At 42.2% G+C, this 26,366-nt stretch overlaps 1 protein-coding gene across 3 annotated transcripts in view; it reads right to left on the minus strand.

The window, feature by feature from the left end:
• Positions 1 to 5,483: 5,483 nt before the first annotated feature.
• NRG1 (neuregulin 1) overlaps positions 5,484 to 26,366 on the minus strand; it is a 1,102,231-nt gene continuing 1,081,348 nt past the window's right edge. For all 3 annotated transcript variants that reach the window (XM_032328748.1, XM_032328747.1, XM_032328746.1), the window contains 5 exons: positions 22,934 to 23,036; positions 21,269 to 21,395; positions 18,721 to 18,851; positions 17,733 to 17,939; positions 5,484 to 15,011 (listed from right to left, as the gene is read on the minus strand). In XM_032328748.1, the coding sequence (XP_032184639.1) occupies positions 14,360 to 15,011; positions 17,733 to 17,939; positions 18,721 to 18,851; positions 21,269 to 21,395; positions 22,934 to 23,036 (1,220 nt within the window). In that variant the 3' untranslated portion in view covers positions 5,484 to 14,359. The remainder of the gene's footprint in view (positions 15,012 to 17,732; positions 17,940 to 18,720; positions 18,852 to 21,268; positions 21,396 to 22,933; positions 23,037 to 26,366) is intronic.

Here is a 26,366-nt window from a genome sequence, read left to right on the forward strand (position 1 = left end):
GCTCCCACTCAACCAGTTATCTCTCCATCTTTGCTTGCTGAAGATAGCAAGTGAAATGGAACCCAAGAAAAGCTATGCTCCCACAGGGATGCCTTTCTATCCAGCCTGAACATAGCCGCCAAGACATCCTGTGACTTCAGGGCCTCGGTTTGCTTCATGTCTGAGAAACAAACTGTGAAGCTTATTTTATATATATATATAAAAAATAATAAAATATATATAAAATATATATATTTTACCCAATAAGGGTAATCAATATCAGAAACTGTGCATATCTCTGGGCATTATACATAAACAAGGAATCATGGAACACTACATCAAAAACTAACAATATACTGTACAGTGATTAATGTAACAGAAAAAATTATACAAAAATAAATAAAAATAAACATAAGGAAATGCATTAAAGGAAGAATTTTTTAAAAAAGAAATTGTATACATCTGAAATCTTGCAAAAGCATGAGGGCAGTTTGGTGTCTGTAGGAATAAGCAACAGCATCATGATCTCCTCACTGCTCTGTTTGGGGCTCAAGCCTTAGAGAATCTTCCTGCTCATTGAGGTCCTGCCTATTCTGAGGGGATGGGGGATTTAGGGGGATCAAGGTCAAATCCAGGTAGCTGGATTTAGCCGTCTCCATCAGTGTCTTCAAGGTCCAGCGGCCACAGAATAATTTCAAGTTCAGACAGTGGTTTTGCTGATTACTTCACTGCAAGCATATTTTAAAATGAACTTGTAGATGTAGAATTACCAGGTGTGTATTCCCAGGGAAGCTTTGTCAGTCACCTTGCCTGATCCTGTTGAAAGAGAGAAAGTTTCACTGCATTTTCCATCAGCTGATGAGTCATGCAGCATATTTCATATTTGCTGAGCTCTCGAGGTTGCCTGTGGGCAAATTGGAGCCCATTCTGCAGTGTAATTCTGCCGCTGAGCTATTATGGGATATCTAATTAAATTAAGCCATAAGGCAGGAGAAATCTGTGCCATAACCTTCATAATCTGTGAAGCCTTTCATCTTTGGCCAAACATCAATTTCCTAAAAACGGGAACAGCAACACATCACCAGGTGACGAAATCCTAAAATGGAAATTGTTATTGTTTACAACGAACGTGTGCAGGGATGCTGAACCACAAAAACCAGAGAGGGAGTGGTACCCAAGCACCAGGCATGGGAAGGAGGGAGTATACCATACACAGTGACCTTGAAATCCAAATTAGCTCTTGCTAATTGGATAGAGAGAACTATCATTTCCATTTCTGCATTTGTAAAATTGTTTTTTTCTCAGGGAAAAAGAAACATCTGCTCTTCGGGGCTAACTCAGTTCTGAGTAAGTTTGTCTTCCTGTGTTTTGGCGTAGCCTGGTGAACGAAAGAGGGCTCCATCCTAGCAGCAAAGCCCAGAATCCAGCTTTCTGGTGACACGTCCTCCACTAGCATCCCCGGGGTGCTCTCCACAGGCAGGGCAGGACAACCAAAGCCAGCAAGGTTGCTCAGCTTGGGAGTACTTTCCCCTTCTCCCTGTCAGACAAACCAGCTTTCTTATGCAAGAAATATGCAAACAGCGAAGGTTTGATGTTTATTGAGCACCTACTACTGGCAAAGCGCCAGGCTTAAGCTTGCACAGATAATAAATATTTCATTTAATCTGCATAATGAATCTGAAACTCAGGGATGTTCACTTGCCCAAACTGCCTGAGTAAGAGAGGAAGAACTCATACCTGGATCTCACTGTTTCTGAGTTCACGTTCTTTACACTGTGTGATTCCTGTGCTGTGAGGTAGGCAGACTCTAGGAAAAGCTACTTAATATTTCTCAGCTGTGAAAATGGAAGATGGACATACAAAGATGGGTAAAGAAAAGCAGAAGTTTTCTAAACCTTAAATTTTCTTCAAAGGCTTTAAAGTCTGCCTATGGGGAGGGCCTAATGACAGCTGAAGAGTTCTCAGTTCCTCTTTTTAGGTCTTCATCTGATTGGCTGGGTGACTGTGGGCAAGCTCGATACTTTGACATACCCATGTTGTGAATTCAAAGGGAGGAATTATAATCATCTAAGTGGCTTATTCCAAACCTCTTGGACTTTGCTTTTTTTTTTTTTTTTAAAGATTTTATTTATTTATTTGACAGAAAGAAAGAGATTACAAATAGGCAGAGAGGTAGGCAGAGAGAGAGAGGAGGAAGCAGGCTCCCTTCTCAGCAGAGAGCCCAATGCAGGCCTCAATCCCAGGACCCAGAGATCATGACCTGAGCCAAAGGAAGAGGCTTAACCTACTGAGTACCCAGGCAGTCTTGGCCTTTGCTTTCATACAAAAAAAATAGAAAAAGCGCTAACTTTGTCTTGGAGCAAGGATTTGATTTGATCCTAGGACTTGATCAATTTGATCAAGTGCCAGCTACTGAGTTACTCATATTTTGACCCCTACTTGTCCAGCTGGTGCATTTTAGTGGAAAATGACAATATCAAGAGCAATGTGCTATCTGCCGTCCTGCATGCTGTCTACAACGCTGATGCCTTCAGAGTCACTGGAGAGTCCACGCTGGAGACTAGTTCTGTGTCTGACAAGCATGGAGTCTGGCAGGGGCTGCAGCTATGATCACCTCAATGGTCATGTGGATACGCCTTGCACTGACATTTCCAACACTCTCTTTTTTTTTTTTTTAAGATTTTATTTATTTATTAGAGAGAGAGAGACAGCACAAGCAGGGGGATCCGCAGAGAGAGAAGCAGACTCCCCACTGAGCAGGGAGCCTGATATGGGACTTGATCCCAGGACCCTGGAATCATGACCTGAGCTGAAGGCGGGTGCTTAACCGACTAAGCCACTCAGGTGCCCCTCCAAAACTCTTGGTATGCATTGCCAATCCAACTGTCATTCCTCTGAAGTTTAAAATTGCATACAATTCTGAAATTGACCAGCAGGTAGCTATATTATTGGCCTAATACATCAGTCACGAAGTTCAAATAACTACACAATTAGATTCTTTTTTGTAAGAATAATTAAATTTGGAGTCTGCTTTACACTCTCTTGGCTAAACACAACAATAAAGTTTTACTTTTAAATAGACAAGTTGAGGGGCACCTGGGTGGCTCAGTCATTAAGCGTCTACCTTTGCCTAAGGTCATGATCTCAGTGTCCTGGGATTGAGCCCTGCACTGGGCTCCCTGCTCAGGGGGGAGCCTGCTTCTCCCTCTCCTGCTTCCTGTGCTTGTGTTCCCTCTCTTGCTGTGTCTCTGTCAAATAAATAAAATAAAAATTTAAAAAAGTAGACAATTTGACAGATCTTTCTTTTAATCAATAAAGGAGACTGTATTTCTAGGCTTGACAAACTCTGAGCGAAGGAAGTCCAATGTAGCAAAAAGGTAGATGTCCTTCCTCTCCCTCAAGATGGTCATACTATACCTAACTGTGCAATAGAGCCATCCAGAAAATATCACCCAATACTCTGTCTTGCAAATCACTGTTCTAATTAGAATGACAAATTATTTATTCCATTGACTTAAATAGCATGCCAATTGTATATGTTTCACTCAACTTGTGCATTTTTAAAGCTTTTGAAAGCTTGCTATGTGCAAGGCTCCCCTTGTACGTTTTTGGAGGTTTGGAGACTTAGGTTGGTTTTAATGCAATGGTCAGTACGGAAGTCTTCTTTATAAGAATGACCAGGTGGAACAACGCCTAGTTAAAAGGCTTTATTTTCAGGACCTTGCTAATAGGTGAGAGGAATGAAGGGAGAATATATGTGCTGCCGAAGCGAGCACAGGAATGAAGGGAGAATAGACATGAAAGGTTAATTTGAAGCCAGAGTTCTTAAGTAGAGAGGGAGCTAAGACCAAATACAAAGGGTATAGGATGTAGTCACGTGTTTGTTTGTTATCAAATCTAGTTTGAGCCGTGGAACTTCTATCCCTTAGATTCTGTGTGTGTGTATTTTTTTTTAAACCATGATTTAGCAAACTTGGTTCCATCGTATGTTTCTGGTTTTGTCTTAGCAACTTACAAATAACTCTTTTTCTTTTTCCTTTATAATTTTTGTTGTTATATGGAAACAACCCAGATGTCTACCATAGATAAATGGATAAAGAAGATATGAGATACATGGGGCGCCTGGGTGGCTCAGTGGGTTAAAGCCTCTGCCTTTGGCTCAGGTCATGATCCCAGCATCCTGGGATTGAGCCCCGCATCAGGCTCTCTGCTCAGAGGGGAGCCTGCATCCTCCTCTCTCTCTGCCTCCTCTCTCTGCCTGCCTTTCTGCCTGCTTGTGATCTCTGTCTGTCAAATAAATAAATAAAATCTTTTAAAAAAATGAGATACATATATATGTGTATGTGTATATATATACACATACACACACATACACATACACACACATATATATGAATATATTTGTATATTGATAGGTCTATGTAATATATAATGTATTTTGTGTGTATATATGCATATACACAAATTATATATAATGCATTTCCTGAAATATATATTCCATATATATACATATATTCTATTATATATATCATGAAATAAATTATGTATATATAAATGGAATATTACTCAGCCATGAAAAAGAATGAAATCTTTCAAGTCACAATGACATGTACGCTAAGTGAAATAAGTCAGTCAGGTTACTCTTTCCTTGCTTTTGGTGTTTAAAAATGCCTATGATAGCTATGAGTTTCCTCACATGCTTACCAACCTATGTAAATAGTCCGAGTCTTCAGTTAAACACCCAGCATCTGCCATGTTCCAAGCATTGTGTAAGGCATGGAAATACACAGAGAGGACAGTGTCTCTGCCCTCAGAGAGTACATGGTCTACTAAGGGGAGAATTTCAGTTTAGCAGAAGTTGTGAGCTGGATGGAAATTGTTGCATAAAAGTTTGCCCAGAATGGCATACTGTGAAACAGCAAAGGAAAAGCACTTTTCACGTAGAAAAGGCATGTATTTGTCAGGGAAGGACTCCTAGACAAAGACACTCTCTCCATCCACAGAAGGGGTAGCGGAAGTTTGTCAGGAAGATAAAGGGAGAAAATAGTTCCTGTGGAACAAAATGGTGCGCCCACAGGCAGGGCCATATGACAAGCACAATGCTACAGGTTGTGTAAGGTATGAGTGTGACCAAATATTGCATCCAAAATGATTTTAGGATCTAGCATATTAAATAACATTGACTAAAACCGTAGAAGTGACTTCCTGTTGACTCCTTCTTAATTCCAGTTAAGTCAGGGAATAAATCTTTTCTGTTTCTGAATATATTTCCAACTTCACCAACACTTGCTGATCTCCCCTTTTGTTAGAGAATAGGCTTCAGCTCAGCTACTTTACAGGCAACAATACCCTGTTAGAATTTAATTATATTGTTTCATTTTTGTTATATTGACTTTTACAGTTTTATTTTGATTATGGCAACTAGTTGAAGTTTTCCATTCATAGCATCAATACAGAGTTTCATTTCAAATGACTTTATTTTAGTTAAAAATGCAATCAGTTGGAAAAAAACAATATGCAAAAAATAATACAGGTGGTACATGAATATGGTAATAGTCATGAAGTCGGTACGCCGATGAGTAGGGTTGGATGAACACTGGTGTGGTATACTTGGAAAATAGAAAATGGTGGAGTGAAGGGTGAGCTGAGAGATGCTACAAGAGTTTGGCAGAAGCCAGCCTGTGGAGAACAGCCAATGTCAAGCCAAGGAGACAAGCTTTGTGAGGAGCTGTGGAAGGGTTATAGCCAGGAGAATGCACGACAAGTTTTGTGAGTTAGAGAGAAGCTTCCAGCAAAATGTGAAGGATGTCTCAGAGGAACTAAAAGAAGCAGATCAGTTAGGAGGCGAATGGGACCCAGTGAGAGAAGAAGAGGGCGCCAGTGGTACAAGGCAGGAGGTGGGGGTGCTTGACATGTCGAGCCATTGTCACCAGTTAGATGTGGAGGAAGAAATCTAGAATATTGCTCAGGTTCTGGCTTGCTTGGTGGGTAATGTGTGGCTTTCCTAATTAGACGAGGGCATATTTTCCCTTAGCTGTTCCTTTGCTGGATAACTGACATGAGTTTGACCCTGAGTGGTACCCTAAGTCCCATTAACTCTGCATCAACAGCTTAATGGGAAGGGCCCACAGTCCTTTTCCTCACACTCATGGCTAGAGACCTAACTCCTCAGACAAACAGGGCAGACCTCAAAATGCGTAGAGAATTAGCATCTTTTCACATTGTGAAAGAGCTTTTAGTCAAGCAAATACTGAAAAAGATATAATGCTTTCTGACTCTGCCCTAAAATTTTCTAAAGGGCCTACAACAATTCAAGAAAAGCTTCTCATTTTTAGAAAGTACTTAAGTCCTAAGCCCCATAATTTCTGTTCCAAATGTGAAGTTATATTGTCCTACAATTTCAGATCTTTCGAAATCGGAGGTATCAGACCAGGGATGAGAAGGGCTCAAAAGTAAGAAGTTACTAAGGGAGGTCTCTATTTTGCAAAAATAAGGTTTCTCTGAAGGAAGGATGAAATGGATCTTTGCAGAGAGATTCTTTCAGAAGGTCAGAATCATCTCATCATCAGAAGGAAGTTGGGTACTGGGAATTGGCTCTGCCACACAGCATTTTCTGTGTTTCCTTTTCATAGTGGAGAGGGTCTAGGATAAAAGGGAAAATGCTTTTGTTACATTATTACCTCCTAAAGGGCATACTGATAAAGACCCTTCATCTGAAGAAGATGGAAAGTATACTTCAGGCTGACTGTGAGAAACCAGAAAGGCTCTAGAAAACTTGCCCAGCCTGAGTCCCCCCGCAACCCTATTCAAGAGAAAGGCTCAAGTTTGGGCAAGAAGGAACCACCAAATGAAAGCCAAAGAATGGAAGACAAGTGTTTGCTTACGTATGATGATAACTAATAATTAACACGATACAAAGTTTACATCTAGTTCATTTCTTTAAAAAAAAAAAAAACTAGGAAGTGTCCTTACTTATTATTTTTATAGGGAGCTAGAGTTAGGAATATTTTCAATAAAATACATTCTTATTTAAATGAAGGATAATGTATGGGCAATTATATTAGACTCTCTTGCCATTAACAACAGAACTATATTAACTACATCACAAGCCTGGTGATGAATATCATGAGGCCGAGTCACCCACCACTCTTAATGTAGGATGACATTTTAAGGTATTGAATCCAAAAAGCTTCAATCTATAAATTATTCATAAAAAGAATCCTGTTTTATGCATGAAGAGTGAGTAGAACCTGAAAAATTGCTTATTGGATAGATCATGGGAAGGGACGAGGAACATCCATAACCAATGTGGTTTCTTCCATTTAGAAATTAATCTGAGACCTGACTCCTCTAACTTTGTCACTATACGGACTTTGCCTAGATTGTATTGTTTTGGGAAAAAAAAACATGAAACATGTCAGGGCCTCCTGGGTGCAGGAGAAGGAAAATGGGTGTGCACAGATATCCTATCAATTTAAGATCATGTTTTGCTCATCTTACTACACATTTGCAACGAAGTTTGAAAATGGTATTCTGAAAACTCTACAAAGAGTTATGTTTCAGTAAATTTCTGTGAAATTATAATGAAACACTCATGAAATAAGCCCTTAAAAATTACAGGCTTTTTGTGAAACAGTGTGACGACACAAGAAGCAAACATAAAATAAAGAAGTTATTTAAGTTACAACTTTAAATGCTATTTAGTGATTTTGCTGCTTAATATACAGTTGTCATTAAAAAGGAATTTGCCTATTGGCATGAGATTGGAGAAATACTCAAATGTATTTATGCGATGAGTTTGTGCAATGTAGAGTGTATCATTTGGAACTGAGAAGCACAGGCTCCAAAACTTAAAAACCTGGAGCTGGGGGGTGGAGGGGAGGAGCCAAGAGAAGGTAACCTCTGAATACTCCCTATGTGCTAGACATGTATGGCTTCCTTACATGTATTCAAGTGTAAGCCTCGTTACACACCACATCCTTGTAAAGTCACTTGGATTCCCGTATTAGTGATCAAGAAATAAGCTCGGAGAGGGGACATTGTTCCAACGGGCCGAGCTACTAAGTGCTGGGGACAGTGCTGGCCACAAGCCCCTCCTCGTTTCACTGCAGTATGCTACCCACACGGGAGAATTCATTCCCATGGTTACACTTCATATTCTTAGAAAGCTGTGTTTAGGAAAAAAGTGCATAGTCACTAAGTCAAGCAAATTGGGTTCGGAGGTAACCTGAACCAAAGTCAAAGGAGCTCATATTCTTTGAAATAGAAACTCGGTTTTCGATGTAATTTGCCTCGAGGCAATGAAAGGCTGAAAACAGCAGCCTTTGTTGAATCTGGAGTGGGGAGGGAAGGAGTGCAATGGGTACAAGTAGGAGTTGTAGTCAGAGAACCTGGGTACAAGTGCTATCTCTGTAACTTACTAGATGGGTAGCTCTAGGAAACACTTTCAACTTTCCTGCACCTAAAATTTCCTCATTATTTATCATATCAACAGCCCATGGGTTTAAGAGGATTATAAATGAAAAGGATATTTTAAACCATAAAATATTATAAAATATTATTTATGCATAATAGATTATTTCTCCGCATATGCGCAAACCTGTACATAAGCAATGAATGATTTTTGTATCTGTGACGGTAATTCTCTAGCCTCTTTGGCATGTTGTGGGGTGGGAAGAGAGTCGCTTCCTCCATCAAATTCTGTCCAGTAAATACATTTGATGGGAGCAAACGATAGAACTCCTACCCTATTCTATGTCTCCTTTTATGAATTACTGGTCTCTTCTGGTTTGTTTTTAAAAAGATCAGGTGGATCATGATGGGTTTCCTCCAAGTAACAAAATCCCTTTGCAATCCCCATGCCAAGCAATGTTCTGAAGTTCACAGGAGCTTGAACACAACAGCTCACCAGAGAGGTCTAGCAATGACAGCCGCAGTTTGTGCACAGGAGCCCACAGGGACATGCGGGATTGGGTCTGGCTTCTCTGTCCAACCACAGCCTTAAAGAGAGGAATATGGTGGCTTACTGTAGCAGCAGGAGGGTCCTGTCTTACATAAACTGAAAGCATTTCTATTGCCTACCAGATCAGTCTTTTGGAGTAATGGTTTCCATAAATTTATTTTATTCTGCTTCAGAAAGGGCAAGCCCAAGATAGACTACAAAGCGATTCACATGAAGTCATCAAAATTTTCCACTCCCTCTAGCATCCTAAATCTCTAGACTTCAGAACTGCCTCACTGAACCCCCAATCCCTGGCATCAGGCCCTTTTGCCATTCATCATCAGGGGAGAGAGCAGGGAAATCTAAGGATGTCCTCCCCAGACATTAGGCTACAAGGTGGTGTTGGCCTGGGTTTGACATTCCAGTCTACGGCATTGAAGTGAATAGAGAATTGCGGTAATAATCTAGATATTCGGATAATCTTCATTCTCTCTGTACCACAGTCCACTCCATAAGCTTCTGCCTCAAATATCAATATATGTTAGGTATCCGATTTTAACGTACGTTACTAAGACAGCTGCTTGTAGTTTTCAGTTTGAGGGGGTGGGCAAAGCCTCAGCTTCAACTTGAAGATACAGGAAGTATCTCAGTCTTTAATTTTTCAATATTCTGTGCACTCCTTGATTTGCCAAATGGCTGGTTGGCTGGAGTGGACAAGGGAGACGGATGTGGCGGCTTCAGGATGGTGTGTATGAGGAATTGTGTGTGTGTGTGTGTGCGTATGTCTATGTAAGCCAAAGTTGACACATATCACAGATATGAGGATTCTGGATTGTTTTGAAAAGTTCATAATGTAAATAATAAGAACTAGTACAGTCAAAGGCCACTATTGGAATCTCTTAGATAGACATCCAGACTGTTTGGGAAATGACACCAGTGGAGCTCTTACTAGGTACGTATATGAAGGTGGCCTTTGATGGCACGCATCGGGGACCCTCAAACTCCAGCGGAGGCCCCTGTGTACCCCCACAGGATTGCTGAGCTCTATTTCACATACTTTAGAAGCCCTAATCTTATCTAGAATAATGAGTAAATTGCTTGAAATATATAAAAAGTATTACCCATGCAAATATCTATTTGCTAAAATATGGCTTTTGTTTTGGCTAATTTCAACAAGAAAAGTTATCTCCTCATTTCTATGACTAAATCTTTGAATGTGGGAAATTTCTCATGCATAGGCCCTGCCCTGAGCAGTAAGATGGGCATTTCGTTTGATTTATTGATACCACAAGGGGAAAGAATCCAACTTAGCCTTATCTTCTCTCAAAACTGAATCAATAAATCGTGGGCCTGAATCCATAAATCATAGGCCTGATGGAAAATAAATTTACCAGAGCTACAGGAAAGCTGAGCATGGCCAGGTTCTGATGGCTGCTTCTTGGGCCCTGTTGGCCATTGGATTACTTGAACCCAGGTAACAGGTTCCCCTGTCACGATTGCAAGGGATTGTCACTTTGACATTACCGTTGGTCTGAAGAAGTCTCTTGCAGTCCCTACAAAATAACAACTGGGATCCAGGCAATCAGGCCCTAAGACATCCTCTCTGATACGTTATTGGGGGGTGAGGAGAAGGGGAAGAAGACATCGTATTGCTTGCTTGTGGCCCCTTGGACATGGAAGACGGTGGTGAGCAGAACCAACAGGCAGAAGGTGAGAGAAGAAAAGGCAGTTTGGCAAAAGAAAGAGACAGAGGAGATGGTCATGGGGTCCATCAGACATGTTCCTACATTAATACAACTATCACAGCGGCAAGGTGCTGGTCTAACAGACTGAAACGTTAGTCTGCTGAGCAACACTCCCACGCCTCCACAGAGTAGCATTTTTATTGCAGTATGTCTTTCATGGAAAATGAACAAAACTTTAAATAAATCACAATTACTTATTGCTTAGTATTTTGGATAATAAATTCTTTAGTTTATCAGTACCTCAGGGCCTTCAAATGTGCATTCTTCAAATAGTTTCAATTACATATACATTCTTTCTCCTGAACAATAAATTATTCTTTAAAAAAAAAAAAGGAAAAGGAAAAGATACATAATTTTAAAGCAAAGAAAAATGAAAAAAACCCATATATTTTTGACATTTATCTTAAACTTATATGAAAACAACTCTATGTTAGATGCTTAAATATAAATAATAAAGGACATTATGTTATTTACAATGTTACACAGTCAGTCAAGAGAGTAAGAAATGGACATTAACTCATAAAGACAGTAAATGATTTGGGAAAACATCCAAGTAACGTACGATGTGTATTTACAAAAGAATATATAATAGAACTCGTGAAATGTGGCCGTTTCCTTTTGCCTGCATTTCTCTGCAGTGTTTGACGGGTCTCTGCAGATAGAAATCTTTGTGGGTGGTGGAATGGAGCTAGTACTAAAAGATAAAACCAGGCCTTCCTGATTTTCATCCCTATGATCCATGCACCTTTTAACTCAGGCCAAAAAAAGGAATACTCATGAGCAAGTTACCCTGGATAGACTCCATCTCTATCAAGACAGTCACACTTAAACAAGGAAGATATGGTCTGTTGGTGTTTGGGACACATTCACATATATTCGGGCAGAGTGCCATTTGGTGGAAAGCCTGAGGCTGTCCAGGCACTCTTGAAAAAAATAAACAAAACAAGTCATACCAGGCAAGAAGGGCGAATAGGATGGAAAAGGAATCTTGAGTGAGAAAAGAAGTTTCGCCTGTACTGCACTACCCCTTGGTGGGATACGATTTCAGACCCAGGAAACACAGTTGCTGTCAAACTTCTGGGTGATTTCCACCCCTGAAAACCCCCGAAAGCTGGCCACAGGCTGGGAGCATGGGTCTACACCCCTTCTTGGGATTACCACCACACCACCTGAGTTTCTAGACAGGGATGGTTGAGAGCCATGTGGTGACTAAACATCACAGAGCAGTCCCTTGGAACACAAAGCTGGTGGTGGCAGCAGGTAGCCCTGAGGAGACAGCTGGCCTTTCTTACCAGGGGAAACTCTTCTTCTACAGAAGGAAAGGCTATCCCAGCAAATATGCCACCTCTCTGAGTGACCAGAATCAAGCTGGAAAGAAAACGTCCTCTTGTCCTAAATGTCCCTATATATTTGTGACCTGAAAAGGTATACAGAAATTTTCATAGTGAGGAAAATGTTGGTTCCTCTCAGCAGAAGATTTCATTTATTCCAGAAATTCTCCACAATGGGCCATTGGATGACTCCAATGCCCTAAGATTTTTGCAACAGAAATTTTAGACTTTCCATTAAAGGTAGAAATTTCTTTATTGACATAGTCTCTGAATGAGCCAAGGCCTTCAAAGGCAATATTAGCATAATTTAAAGGACCTCTTCGGGTGGACTGTCCTCTTCCCCCTGCCAGGAGCTTACTCATTTCTACAGAACGGGGAAATCGGAGCAACTTGGGCAGCCCGACAGAGCACAGAGAAAGTGGCATGTGGGTAACGAAGGACGGTTCAGGACACCAGATACTCAGAGTAACTTCACGGACCTGCAGACAGACATCTCTGTGGGTTGTAGAAACATGAAAGGAGCTTAATGACATGACTCGTGTCCAACCCACATTTTCCCAAGACCTCCTTGCACGTCCCTTCTTCCCGAGAATTTGAACACAGACATTTGATGAAGATCTAATTCGATGAAGATCTAAATCCAGTTCACCTGCAAACGTTGCTCTCGGTGACTTCACGCCTGGTATTTGCAACCCCCTGCCAACCTTTTTCCCATTTGCCCCATGGATCCCAGGAGGCCACTGGGAATCTAAGTAAAGCTCTAGCCTGATTTGACAGATGTCGGGCAGGGTGTAAAATGGGGGCTGCGTTTTTTAAAAATCCCCTTATTTTCCTGAATTAGCATTTATTCCAAATGTTAATGCCTATAGGCCTTCCTTGAACTTACAATCAGAGAGAACAGGTGAAGCCCAGACCCATCTTCATACCTGTTTCGTGACAGTAAAGCAAAAGATAAGAAAGGGGGTGGGGAACGGATGATACAGGCTGCAGATGGAGAGGCCAGGACACAGGTGGGGGTCACTTCTGCAAGGAAAGGTGCAATTTCCCAACACCGTCCACATTCCCTGATGAATCATCACTTGTGGAAGGCTCTTGCCAATCACAAATCACATGCAAGTTGGCCATTCCTGACAAAAATGTTCATGCATAGTTATGACCTGATCGAGGCAACATTGAAAAAACAAGAGGAAAATCATGAGGAGAAAGGCGTGGGCAACACAACTATTTAAGACCGCACCCAAGTCACACCGGTGCCTTCTAGACACACTCACTCCTTCTAAACACTCTACAACAGACCTGTTTCTCTAGGATGTCTAGTCACCACCGCATACGGCAGGCGTATTTCACGGCAGAAGTATTTCACACAAAACGCTGAGTGTGCCGTCATTTCATGGTCATTTTGTGCCGTAACACATCTGTTCATGAGCTGATAAGACACAACCAATGGCCAGCTCCCGAGTCAGCGAGAAACCCAAGTCAGGAACGATTGCACCTTTCTCCGCCATGGTTTGATTTTCAACTAGATGACCTGCTGTGTCATTCCTCCAGAAACTGAGGTGGAGTCCTCTGCTAAGGTAATGGGTTTACCCCGAAAAGCAGGCCAGAACCCATTTTCTATGCTAGTCCCCCAAACTGTTGCTCTTTGTCAAGAAAAATAAACCCAAATAAAGCAAATGGTAGCTCATTTTCGTGAGAGCGAGCTGTCTTCTGATTAAGAATATAGTTTTTTTTTTAAATCACAATATTACTTTCTTCCTAATATTTAACATTACTTAGTGCAGTTTCCTGCTGTAATTAATAGTAGCATGCTGTTGGATCTACTATTATCTCAGAGCCCAGTGAAGCGAACCTTTGGCTGGCAGAGGAGACACAACTCGTTTCATATACTGAAAGCAAAAGAAAACTTCATACAAAAGAGAAGAGTATTTCGATGGATGTGCCATTACAAGACGTACTGATCGGGCGCTACTAGAAGCAAACGGAGGGACAGTTGCAAGTCTTGCAAATCATACATCCCATCAACATCAGAATGCAATGCACGAGAAGCCAGCGAAAACTGAATATATGGGAGGTTTTGCTGAAATACTGTGGAAAAGCAATCACAGTAACTGTACAAAACTTGCTCTCAACATAACAGAACATAAAGGCACCATTGATATCTTTCTCGTTTTGAAATACTGTAAAAAATTGCTACATATGGCACATAACACATTTTTACATACATATATTTAATTTATAAAAGTTTTTTTTCCTGTTTTCTATTTGCAGAACTGCTAAAATAAAATAAATTGTTTAATTTAAGGTGGAATACTTTATTATATAAAATAAAGTTTTACAGGTGAATCTATGTGTTTATTTCGGTTTTATACAGCGATAGGGTCTTGATTAGCGATTACACTAGACAGCCTGGCCTGCAATTCCTCCTGCGTCGAGAAGCGGGCTGCTGGGTTAGTCCTGCTGTCCGCCAGGCGGAAGGCAGGTGCTGCCTCAAGACTGGCTGCCAGGGGGTTCTGAATGCCCAGGAAGGGTGTATCCTCCCCTACTCTCTCATCTTCTGTTTCACTCTCTGAGTTAGTGCCCTCAGCGCTTGCGTTGCTGTCCATTTCCAACCTGTTGGTGATGTGGCCATTGGGCTTGGTTCTTTTGGCCCGCCGGCTACTGGTGAGTTTCTTAACAGGTTCTTGAGCTGGCTCGTACTCCTGGGTGGTTTCGTACTCCTCATCCTCCACTATCCTCAAAGGGCTAGGGGGCAGGCTGTTGCTCTCATGGGCGGGGTTGTGGTGGAAGGAGTTGAACTGCTGAGGGTGATGGTCATACTTCTCCCGCAGCCTTGGTGGTGTCACCAGAAGCAGAGGTCTCTCTTCTTCCACGAAGGGGCTGACTGCCATGACGGGCATGGATACCGTCGTGCTGGACGCAGGTGGAGACATTTCCAAAGGGGGCGATTTGGGGGAGCTTGGCGTGTGGAAATCTACAGGTGACATACGAGCCGGGGTGGTCATTGCTGACACATACCTGTGTGAGCACAGAATACCCCGCATGAGTGTGACATAAGAAAAGGCAGAGAGTAGGGAGGGTAAGGGGACAGAAGGCATGATATCATAGATTCAGAAAACAAAGAATTTCTATGCATTATGTACACTTCTGGATTTTTAACACTAAGGACATTCGGCACCCTTGGAATCTAGAATTATGTAGCCAAGAGTTTCCTCACGGGAGTACATGCAAAGATCAGCTAGATTGCCTAACTCATCCAAGGTCTGGGGATTTGCAAGTTCATCGTGATTTTAAATAAAAGCATCAGAGTCAGGACAAGAGGGCACTGGGTCCTGGAAACCTTTCAGTGTACAAGGACCAAGGCACAGGGATTTGGAAGGGAAAGAAGTATTACTTAAATACTATACCTTCCTAAAGGCCAAGGGGTCTTAGAGAATGAAGCCCAAATGGGGAATGGAGGAAGATCTAAGATGAGTTGCTGATAGCTGGGTCTGCGTGCATTTGGATCTGTGTGCCTTGTTTCTCCTTAGCTCAGCTATAAGGTTATGTCTTATGAAAAAAAAAGAGCATAGTAACTTAGATTTATTCCGGGTAACAGTGTAACACATTTGAGTGCTTTCAGTTTTTCCATGAACTGCTACTTCTTTTAACATTCTATTTGCAACTCTCCATCCCAGTGACCAAGACATTTAGAAACAAGTCGGAGAGAACCTTATGTTGGCACCCTAGGCACTTCCAAGCTCCAGTCTACCTCTCGTCAAAAACCCATGGCTACATCAGTCTTTGGCTTAGCTTTTGTGACTGCTCAGGGCTGGCTGTACCATGTTACCTCACGTCACGTTATATCCAGTAGTGCTCCGTAAAACTCATTGTCAAGACATCGAATGCATTTTTTTTTAAAAACCATGTCATGATTTCTTTCTCCAGAACAAGAAGGCCTGAGTTAGCACTGAAGAAGATGTGGCTTACTCAGAGTCACATTTCTCAACTTTGATAAAAATGTTGCCAATGCATAGCACCCAAACACTCTTTTCTTCACGTTGGCATTCACAGAGTCTAATTTGACAAGACCTGTGATGACACAGGACACCGTTATTCGAACTCTAGCTAACAGGAACAGAAAACCTATTAACTTTCCTGCTCTTCTGCCATGATTCAGAGTCATACGGATGTGAGGTCTAGCTGTGTCTAAAACAGGAAGGTGTTTAGAGATGGAAATACTTGGGGCTCGAGGCTCCAACTTCTGTTCTGGGGATACTTAAATTAAGCTCTCTGAGAAGTGCTAATCCAGATTCAGCCAACACATAAAGGTGATTCATCTTTTCTCTCCAAGCTCTCAAGGTTCAGGTGGATTCTGCGGTCCTAGATGTATTTGTGGTGTGCACGGAAGCCTACCACAGCAGGAAAACGTCAGCCTTTCGAGAGAAATACCACATGGAGTGATGAAGACAGAATTGATCCCTCGCCTCTTTCTCCGGTCCCAAAAAAGACTGGATTAAGATAGAGTTTCTTAATACATAAAGATACAATTATATGAATTTAAGACTGAGGTTTTTAAACCAGTTTGGGACCATGCCTACATTTTCACAGATGAATGACAGAGCAACCTCTCATTCCAAAAAGCTCTGAAATCCCATTTGGGGGTAAAGACCCTCGAAGAAGAGATCAGCAAGCTCTCCAGGACCTGCTGGCCCAGAACCAGTCATCCTTCATTACTTCATTACTTCAAGGACTTCCCAGCCAGTCCATGAGTGGCAAGGGTCCATTAGCATTATCCCTACCCACGTGACTAGGTATGGAATGGACATCATGTAAACCTTTCAGCAAGTGGTCAAGGATTACACTGAGATCATCATACAGTAAACAAACAGGCAGTATCCCTCTGGATTTGAAAACAAACAAGTAACAACTTACTGATCCTGCCACAAATGCTGGTTGGCTGTAACTCTCTCCCAATTTAAGTGAAAATGAATAAAGAGAATCTATGAATTCAGTATTCCTATGAAGCGTCTCTTACTTTCCTTCCCTCTGTTTTTGATTTTACCTTGTCTATAACCCTTGCGCCACCACCCCCACCCCCGCAACCCAGTGCGGTATCCCCAGAAGAAAGCCAGAACATTCTGGAATAGAGAAAAATCTGCTTTGAAACCCCCCTGCGAAGACTGCGTCGGCAGCATACAAAAGATTTACTCGTCCCTTCTTTTCGAATTTTGTAAAAGGGATACTATATGGTGGAAAGCAAGCAGTTCCCCATGAGAGTCAGCAATGACACAGCCCTTGATCTGATTTAACAGAGGCTGGAAGGTAAGAAAAACTTAGCACCCAAGTTCACGAGACCAGCTAGACTGGAATTCGGATAACTCGGCAAATTCGAATTATAGAAGGGTCCTTCTCGAACACTGGTGCCATCTCTCTAAAGTTACGATGGAGAAAATAGAGGCTCAGAGTGGGTGTGAGCCTCAGGTCAGAGCTGTGACCTCTGGGTTAGCTGCCCCGGACACGTCAAATCAGTCCCGCTCCTTAAGAATCTGTCGCCCGTTAGGGACAATGCGAGCAGCTCAGAAGAAATGAGTTCAGTCAAACAAAAAGATGAGTTCATCAACTAGGGAACTGGCAGGGGCAACTGCCGCCCCTTAGTCTCGTTGGAGCAGAGTTCTGTAGGTGAGACCACAGGTGCTCATGGGGATTCTGCTACTGGGGTGCTTTCTCCTCTGTGGTAGTTTTACCCTCCGGTTTTACCTTTCACTATGAGGAGAGTCTCGGTAGGAGTCAGGGGTTTCTCTAGCATGCCTGAGGAAGCTGTTACATTCGCGAGGGCCTCCCAAGCCATTAAGTCGTCCTCGTGGGCCCCCGGTTGGGCTGGTGTGTCTGCTGTTTTCTACTGATGACATCATGATTACAGAGTGACTTTCCGAAAGGATGCTTTCAGTGTGCCCATTGCTCCAGCTGGAGGGGAAACGGGAAAGGCAAAGAGAGATACATATGTATTTTTTAAGGATCTGCAAAAATGGAAATGAAAGGAAGTGATCTGGTAACTATTCCGCTTAGGTCTATCAGCATTTGATGACAACGTTACTCATCTCAGAATAGAATTAGTATTACTTGCTCTAGTGAGGATCTTGATTTTGTTTGGCTTTGTAAGGATAGAGTTTATTTACTTGTTCATCTATTCAACACATATTTACCAAATGTCAGTGTGTACTAAGTGTTCTTACAATCTCTCTGTTCTCGAGTGGCTTAGGTTAAGGAGACACTTGGCCCATGAGCTACACTGGGCAGCCCCGTGTTGCCCTTGGTAGCATGCTCTCACACGGGAATCCCCAAGGTTAAGTTCAGCTATTGGACATTTCCAAGGGCAGCCCAGTCACAGGAAGGGGTGAACTTCTAATTACTATAGAGCATCTAGGACAGACATTTTCTATTGTAGCAATTCAATGAGTAGTCAGGCATGAATAAAGACAATCTCTAAAATGGGGAACAACAATCCTGTGAGTAGGTATTATTTTTACTTTCAGCACTGAAAAAATGGGAGGCTGCAATTTAAACAGCAATTAAATGGCAGAGTCACTTGATGTCCGAAGTCCGTTTTTGTCCCAAATCATACATTTTGCTATACGTCCTTGCCTCCTATGTGTCTCCTGTTCCTTTCTGAGGCAGTGAGAGCAAAAGGCAAGGTCTAGAAGTTCTCTCGTGGAGTAGTGCCCTGCAATGGTTTTCATTCTCTTACCTGTGGCTTGGAGTCTGGGTAACGGTGGTGGAGTGGTGAGCTGTTGAGGTGTAGTGACTGGTGGAAAACGATGTCTCCGCTTCTCGCTCAACAATATGCTCACTAGAGATGACATTTTTAGATACGTATTGCTGGATAAACAAAGAGACACAACTTGAAGATTCCTATTAATCAGGAACATCATCATCATCACACACAAAACCTGCTCTCCAACATATACTTCATGATACATTCTATTTCGCCAATGGTCAGATGGCAAATCCCCTCCTGGCTATATGGCCTTTCAATTCAGTAAATGAAATTAATGAAGCATCCTTTGGAGGCACACATCGTGTGGGTTCTGCGATCTTAACTGCATCCTATCAGAAACAGACCTAGGTCTTTTATCTTATTTCCAACCAATAATGCAGGTGGAATTCAAGATAAATCTCTGCCCCATGTTCGTTTTTGTCATAGTTGTTGTGGGTGAAGAAGATTAACAGACGGCTGAAGGAAACAAAAGCATAGAGATCCCAAATTTCAAGTCAGGAGAGGATATATTTTTTTTTAATTTAAAATTTTTTTTACAATCTCTGTAGTTTTAATCTACTTTTCTTTTTCAGTTTCCAAGGGCCCATGCTGCCCTGATGATAGCACTGAAATTTTCAATTGTTGTCCATGGTAAGGCTAACAAGGCCACTGAGAGAACTGAAGGACTTAGAGAAGCTGTTAAGGTCACACATCCTGACAAAGCACACAATATACAGAAGGCCTATATATAGTGCAAGTAGACTCTACTTATTTTCATCACCAAATCGCACAAGCTATTGAAGGCACAAGCCTTCAATCAGTGAAAGAGATACATTTCGAAGTTGTGTTTGAAATGCTGTTCGTTTTACACCAAACTGAATTGAGAAACGGAAACAGGCATGGAAAGGAGTACTCTCAGGTGAAGTGGGCACTTTATAAGCAAGGGGCCATGGGCGGTAAAAGAACCTGATGTATTTATGGAAACCCCAAAAATATAGAACTTGAATTATGCTTCAAATTCTAGTTGGTTCTCTTAGTGGAAAGGCTAGCCCATGTAGTTCTTTCTGGGACGTGCGGTTCACTTGCTTTAAGGAAAAGATGGGGAGGTCATGATTCATGAGCTCTTTCTAGACTGTGGACCGTCTCCCTCTTGGTCCTTGAAAGACAATGGAAGCTTGGTGAGTCTAATGAAAATAATACTTAACAATTATCGACCACACAATGCATGTCACTGGGCTAAGTGTTTTATATGGATTGCCTTGTTCAATGCTCATAGGACTTTTTGGAGTAGGTGTTATTTTTAGGCCTGCTGTCCTAATGAAGAAATGGGGTTTAGGCAGATTAAATAAAGCCCAAAGTAACACAGCCTGCGAGATAATTGGAATGCGAACAGCCATTCTGCTTCCTATATATTATAACAGACATAGTGACAGATTGTAGGTGTGTCTGCATGGATTGAATGCATTTATCAACTGTGCAGAACATTCTAATGAACACTGGTAAGGGGAGGGAAGCAGCCCAAGGAACTAATGTATCAGCATGTTATTCCTCTCTGGAAGGTCCTCGCTACAAGGCTGGCTGCCAGCTGACTAACCAGCAACTCTGAACTTGGGTCTAGGATACATTTGCTCCACAAATATATATATTTTTTATAGGATACAAAAAAAAGTAATGCAATGTAACCTTCAAGCTTTGCCTATAAAAAGCCAAACACCTGAGGGAAATGCAGAGAGCAGGAAAAATTACAGTGGAATGGGGGAGATTGATAACTTTAAAAGCCAGGGAAGCTGAGTCAGCTCCGGCCCTCATCTGTAAAAAGGGGAGGTTTGAAAGATCACATCCAAAGACTCTCCAGAATGCCATATCCTATGACCTAGTTATATTTAAAAGCCAAGTGCTTGGTAATTTTAAACAGAATATTTGAGTCATTAAAGATACATTTAATCTGGAGAGTTTGACTTCAGGTAGAAAGAGTCAGGGAACAAGAAAGCATTATGTTCTCCCACTTTTGCTACTGAGAAGGGAGTTCGATAAGTCATTTGGCCCTTGCATGCCCTAACTGCTTCCTTTGTAAATCAGAATCAGTAAATCATCAGGTCCTGGGAGATGCCTCTAATAAAAGTCACTCTGAAGCCCTGAGCTCGGTTATCAGTACTTGGTTGTCAGACCCTGGAGGAGCCTTCATTTTCAAATCATGAAAAAAAAAAATTCCTTCTGGTTCTTGGATCATTAATTTCATTATTTTTCTATGTGTTTTTCTTTTCTTTCTTCCAGTTAGGCCCTCCCTGTAGAACAAACCCAATATTATTATTCCAACCCCTTAATGAACACTTTATGAGAGGAAATGTGCTGGTCTTACAGTAACCAAATCCACTTTAAAAAATGTTCCCATTATTTTGTCCTGGTGAAACCCTGGATTCCTGGAAGCCATGGTGATTAATGACAGTAGCTAAGAGCCTAAGAGCTTTAGAAAATAAACGTCAAGGTGCCTGAACGGAGGAGAGATGCTGAGCTTTTCCACTGGCCAGACTCAACATACATTCACCAGCTGGACGTTCTCAGGGGGCGGGTTGGGGTGGTGAGGCCCGTTTGCTATGTTCACCATGTTGTTGCGTTCAGACCGCAGACTCTGCCGAAGACGGTCATGTAGCTTTTTCCGTTGTTTCCTGGATATGAAAAAGGGAAGATTTATTTTTTTTCTATCATTTACATTTCTTGGTACAGTCCATTCTTGATTCTACCAACACGGAAGCCAGGTAGGAGATTGAAGGAGGATATGCCACTCCGTCTTGGAATCTGCCTATGGACAGAGATGGAGTCATACAGTCTTAGTGAATACGTTTAAGGAGCTGGGGTGGGGATTCTTACAGAAATCTAACTGGACTGCTGAGAGATAGGGGAAAATAAAAGAAGACAAGATAAATCAAGTTGACATTTGGCTTAAACGCCAACTTTCGCGATCAATCCATCTTTGTCCGAGTCTTACAGGTGGCCATTTGTCTTAGGTACCAATTTTTGCCCTGCGATTGATAAGGCTGATTTCGTTCATAATTTTGTCTGTGTGTCTCTTAAGGAGATGAGGTTAATTTTGAATCTGTACCTTCTACGGTGGGTGTGCATGAATGGCATTGTACATGAGAGCAGCTAGGTACATAATTTGCCCGTAGATTTAGCACAGTTATAACATGATCTTACCCTAGTATCACTTTTTTTTGGTAGAACTAGGTAATGGATATTCAAATACTGAGATTGAATCTAATAAGACTCAGAAGGTAGATTCCAGGAAGGCTTATCTCTATCGCTTATGCAATCCTGGCAACCCATGAAATCAGGGGTATTAAGAAAATGCCATCCATCCCCTTAATTTTAGGGTCTAAAAACATATTGTCTTTGTTCCTCAAGCAACATTCAGATCAAGATAATATCCGCCCCCAAGACTGGTCAGAGTTTATGTGATGAGGCAACAAAATGAAACAAAACTGTTAACATTATTTCCTAGTTGAAGCAGAAGTTCTATGTAAGAGAGAAAAGTGAAGGGAATTTGGGTCACACGGTAATTGTGTTTGTATTATGTTTGTGTTATGGACCCAGCTTAAGGGACCAGACACACTGAACACAAATCTGCTTTAATGTTTTCTTTTCTTTCAAACCAAGATTTGCTTGATTCTCCTCCCATGAGATTCCTTTTGTACATCCCGCACTTTGAGAGCATTTGAACTGGTAAGCTCATTAGAGGGAACAGGCAAATCATCGCAGTAATGTTTTAAAAACCTTCACTGCCACCATTGCCAAGTGTTTCCTTTAGCTCCTAAGTCTGAGTGCAGAGTGGGACACGATTTCAGCGGTGACATGACAGGCACACCTTGGGTGCCTACCATTGTCCTCTCGGGATGTGGTGGGTCCACCTCGTCCACAGATACCTGCCCCACAAGCCCGTCCCTCCAACACTTTCCCAGGTCACAGGTCATAGCCAATGACCACGGGTCTTCTGAACCCTTTCACACAAATAGGCAAAGCTTTCTAGTTACAGAAAAAGTCCTCAAAAGAGCTTACTTAGAGGAAAAAATGAGGAGAAACGTCCCCCTGCCTCCCCACTCCCACTTTTCAAGACTAGGCTGTTGCAAACGCTCTCTGCAGAGCCCTGGGCTGGCTAAGCCGTCTTCTCTGTGCTAAGGAGAGAGAGGCACGGAGGAGGAAGGTTTACTTGGTTTTGCAGTAGGCCACCACACACATGATGCCGACCACAAGCAGGGCGATGCAGATGCCGGTGATGGTCAGCACTCTCTTCTGGTAGAGTTCCTCCGCTTCTGGAAAGGGATGAGAGCAGACGTCACCAAAGCCCCCTAACACTCACCAGGACTTAACAACTGAATAATTGGCATGCGGCATGGCACTGTCCATGTTCATAAGAAAGTAAATATGTGACAATTCATCACTTCTGCAGACATACTTAAGGTACAGCATACTCTGCGTTATACTCTGAGCTTAAACAGCTAAGGCAGCTGGGGCCATTTGCAATAAAAAATTACTCTATTAAATTATTTTACTTAAAAGCTACAAATATATATATATATATATATATATGCATTAAACTGGCAAATCATAAACATTAATTAGAAAATATTTAGTTAAAACTGTAGTTTTTAATTAAAAAAAACCAAAACTCTTGCAAAGGCAACAGGAATCAAAGCCAATAAAAGGAGCTGGGATTGGAACCACAGGGCAGTCCTCGCCCTCGACTCTCCCCTGTTCCCCCTCCCAAATCCCTTTTGATTTCCCAGCCAGTTTATATTCCGGTGGTCTTTACAAGGAGCCATTTCTAACTTAAGAAATAAAGTCAAAAACATTTGCAAACATGAGCTTGACTTGTAGTTAGCAACAATACCGAGGCGGGATCCCTACGATTTAAAGGTAACATGTGAACATGTTATAAGCGCCACGGTGGGGAGAGCAGGGCACTGTATCAGAGAAAATCCAATATGGTGGGTAGGATAGTCTGGGGCCAAGATGGAGATTTGTCCTTTGAAGGACAATTATTATCAATTCACCGACTGTACTTAGAAACCTAACTGATGTGTGTAAAGAAACCACTAGCACACGGGCTATGTGATTTGGACTAGATTGTACAGCCCTATAGTGAGGGCTTGGCATGTCAGCTCAAGGAGGTCACATGAGGTGATGCTTAGAACTTTGGGTTCTTAAATGCAACCGGTCTTTTATTCATGGAAGTCTTTCTATTTGCAAATCCGTTTTGGGGAGGGATCCCTTGATTATACTTTGGTAGGTCAGGATCTTCTCGAGATTGGCAGATTTAATGGCGAACCTGATCTCTTAGGAACTGAGCCTCCAACCAGTCTAATTACATTTATTGGAGGACATTCACAAGTTCACTGACAAAGAGAACTCAGACTGGTACGTCACAAACACTGTAAGCTGAACTTGCCAGATTGATTAATAAGCTGGTCAAAAACTGGGGGGTATTATACAAATTGAGGTCTCTTATCTGGACATCAACATGGGGCCTTAGGGAACATTTTCAATTTTCTTTACTGAAAGAGGGCGAGTCGCAGGAAGTTTTCTTGAAATGAAAAAGTGCATTTTAATTTCTGTGATACAGTAGACCTTATCATTAAACAAAACATTTCCTACAAGCCAAGCCCATGGTAATCAAATTCCAGTTAACAGGTCAGGAACATTGTCAAATCAAATTAATATAGCACTGATTATTAACAGGAGAAGGAGAATAGAAGTCAGTGGGTAAAAGACTAGAATGCTGCAGAAATTATACAAAAACAAACTAAAAGGGTGGGAAGTGGGAGGGGGGAAAAAAACAAACCCAGAGGACAGACAGACTGACAGAATGACGGAGAGAGGGAGGAAGGCAGGTGGGAGGGAAAACAAGATTCAAAGTGAAGGAGCCATCTGAAGTCCCTGGCACAGCATGCCCGATACTAAGGGAGGAAAAATAAACAAACAAAAGAAAAGCAGAGGGAGGAAATGCTGGGTGGGAAGAGAGGGTGGGTGCGAAGTCGGAAGGGTGACCCCATACAGCATAACGCCTACCCTAGGCTGGCCGTCACGTGGAAGCCACAATTAGGAAGCAAAGCAGCTGGTGCATTGCAGTGAGACAATGACCCAGGAGACGTAGAGTGGGGTCACATATTTTTTGTGCCGAGAAAGTCAGCTGAGGATGTGGAATGTGAATGCTTCTGTGTTAATTGCTGTGTCTGCCGCCTCCCCTCCCCCAGAGCCCCAGGACAGGGAATCACATTTGACAAGGTGGTAATCTGTGAGCGGGCGCCCCAGGGGTCTCCTCGGAGACCTGGCCTGTGGATCGGTTTTTAGCGATAATCTAAGAAGGAGAGACGGTGCCCCCCCACAGCCCCCACCACCCCCAGTCCCTTCTTGAGGGGTCCGGGGGTTGCAGGGCTCCTCTGGGTGTGACCGGTTGGTTCAGAAACAGCCACGTTCAAGTATCATTGCCACGAAAATGAAACCCCTGCTTTACCATGCCCTCTTTTGCTCACTCTCTTGGCTTCTTTTGAAAGGGTGAGGGCTTGGTAGCTCTGGCATCTTAACACCCCATCTTTAGAAAAATCCGGGAAGTTACTTCGGACAACTACAAAAATGGGATGTATCTAAGGACTGAAGGGGAAAAGGGCATCCTGGGTACTCCCTGGGGATTCCGTTCACAAGATTGTTGGTGGTTGCTAATCATAAAAGAATAGATCGACCTCAGGTTGTCAGCAAATGTGGCATGCTGACTCACTGCTCTGCCCAGGTTATGTGGGAAGACACACGTTTTTCCAGTGAAATTGGTCACGGAAATAAAAAGGCAAGCTCAGTGAAGGCCAAAGGGTATAAAGCCAAAGTGCTAAAATGAACCAATGAAAGACAAGGCCCTTAGAATACAGATGTAGGATTAAGATTCTGTATTCACAACAGCATTTACTGAATACATTCTATGTTTCTCATCTTCGTTTATATTTCACTTTCCAGTGATGTACTAGATCAGGGGATCCCCCCACCACATCACGAATGTGTTAAAACTACTTGATGAACAATCATATAAACAATGGGTTCTTTTCACCCCCATTCCCCTTATTTTTTTTTCCCCCCTAGTGTGACAGGGTCAGTAGGGCAAGAGCAAATTAGAGGCAGTGCTGAAAAAAAGAATCTGTCAGTCCAGTTGGCAGATCTGCCGTAATGAATGGAAATGCTTCCGAGTCTTTACTCTATGGTTTGGCTGGACGCATTGAAGTCAATCAGATCAAACATGTTTTCCAGTCTGATCTAGCCAGGCTAAGAGACAGAAGCCTTGTCTTTCTCAGTGTTAATTGACCTTTAAGGTCTGATTTTCCTTAAGGGGAACGTTCTGGCTTAGTACACTGGCTGTCGTGGGACTATGAAGTCTCTGGACTGTGCGCCTTTAAGAGGTACGCCGGTGCCAGCACCATGTATCTTTCCTAACCCTTCAGATCACGCTGAGGGAGAAGTCCTATATCTGAACTACCCATTGCCCTACCTCATTGTCTGGGAATAGAAATATTAAATTCTAGTTAGACCCTAAAGTGATTAAAATGGGAGAGATGCTATTAAGGAAAAGAAGGAGTGATGGTAGATTTTATTCCTCCCTG

Source organism: Mustela erminea, chromosome 21 (genome assembly GCF_009829155.1).
Source record: "Mustela erminea isolate mMusErm1 chromosome 21, mMusErm1.Pri, whole genome shotgun sequence".
In the NCBI taxonomy this organism is placed as follows: domain Eukaryota; kingdom Metazoa; phylum Chordata; class Mammalia; order Carnivora; family Mustelidae; genus Mustela; species Mustela erminea.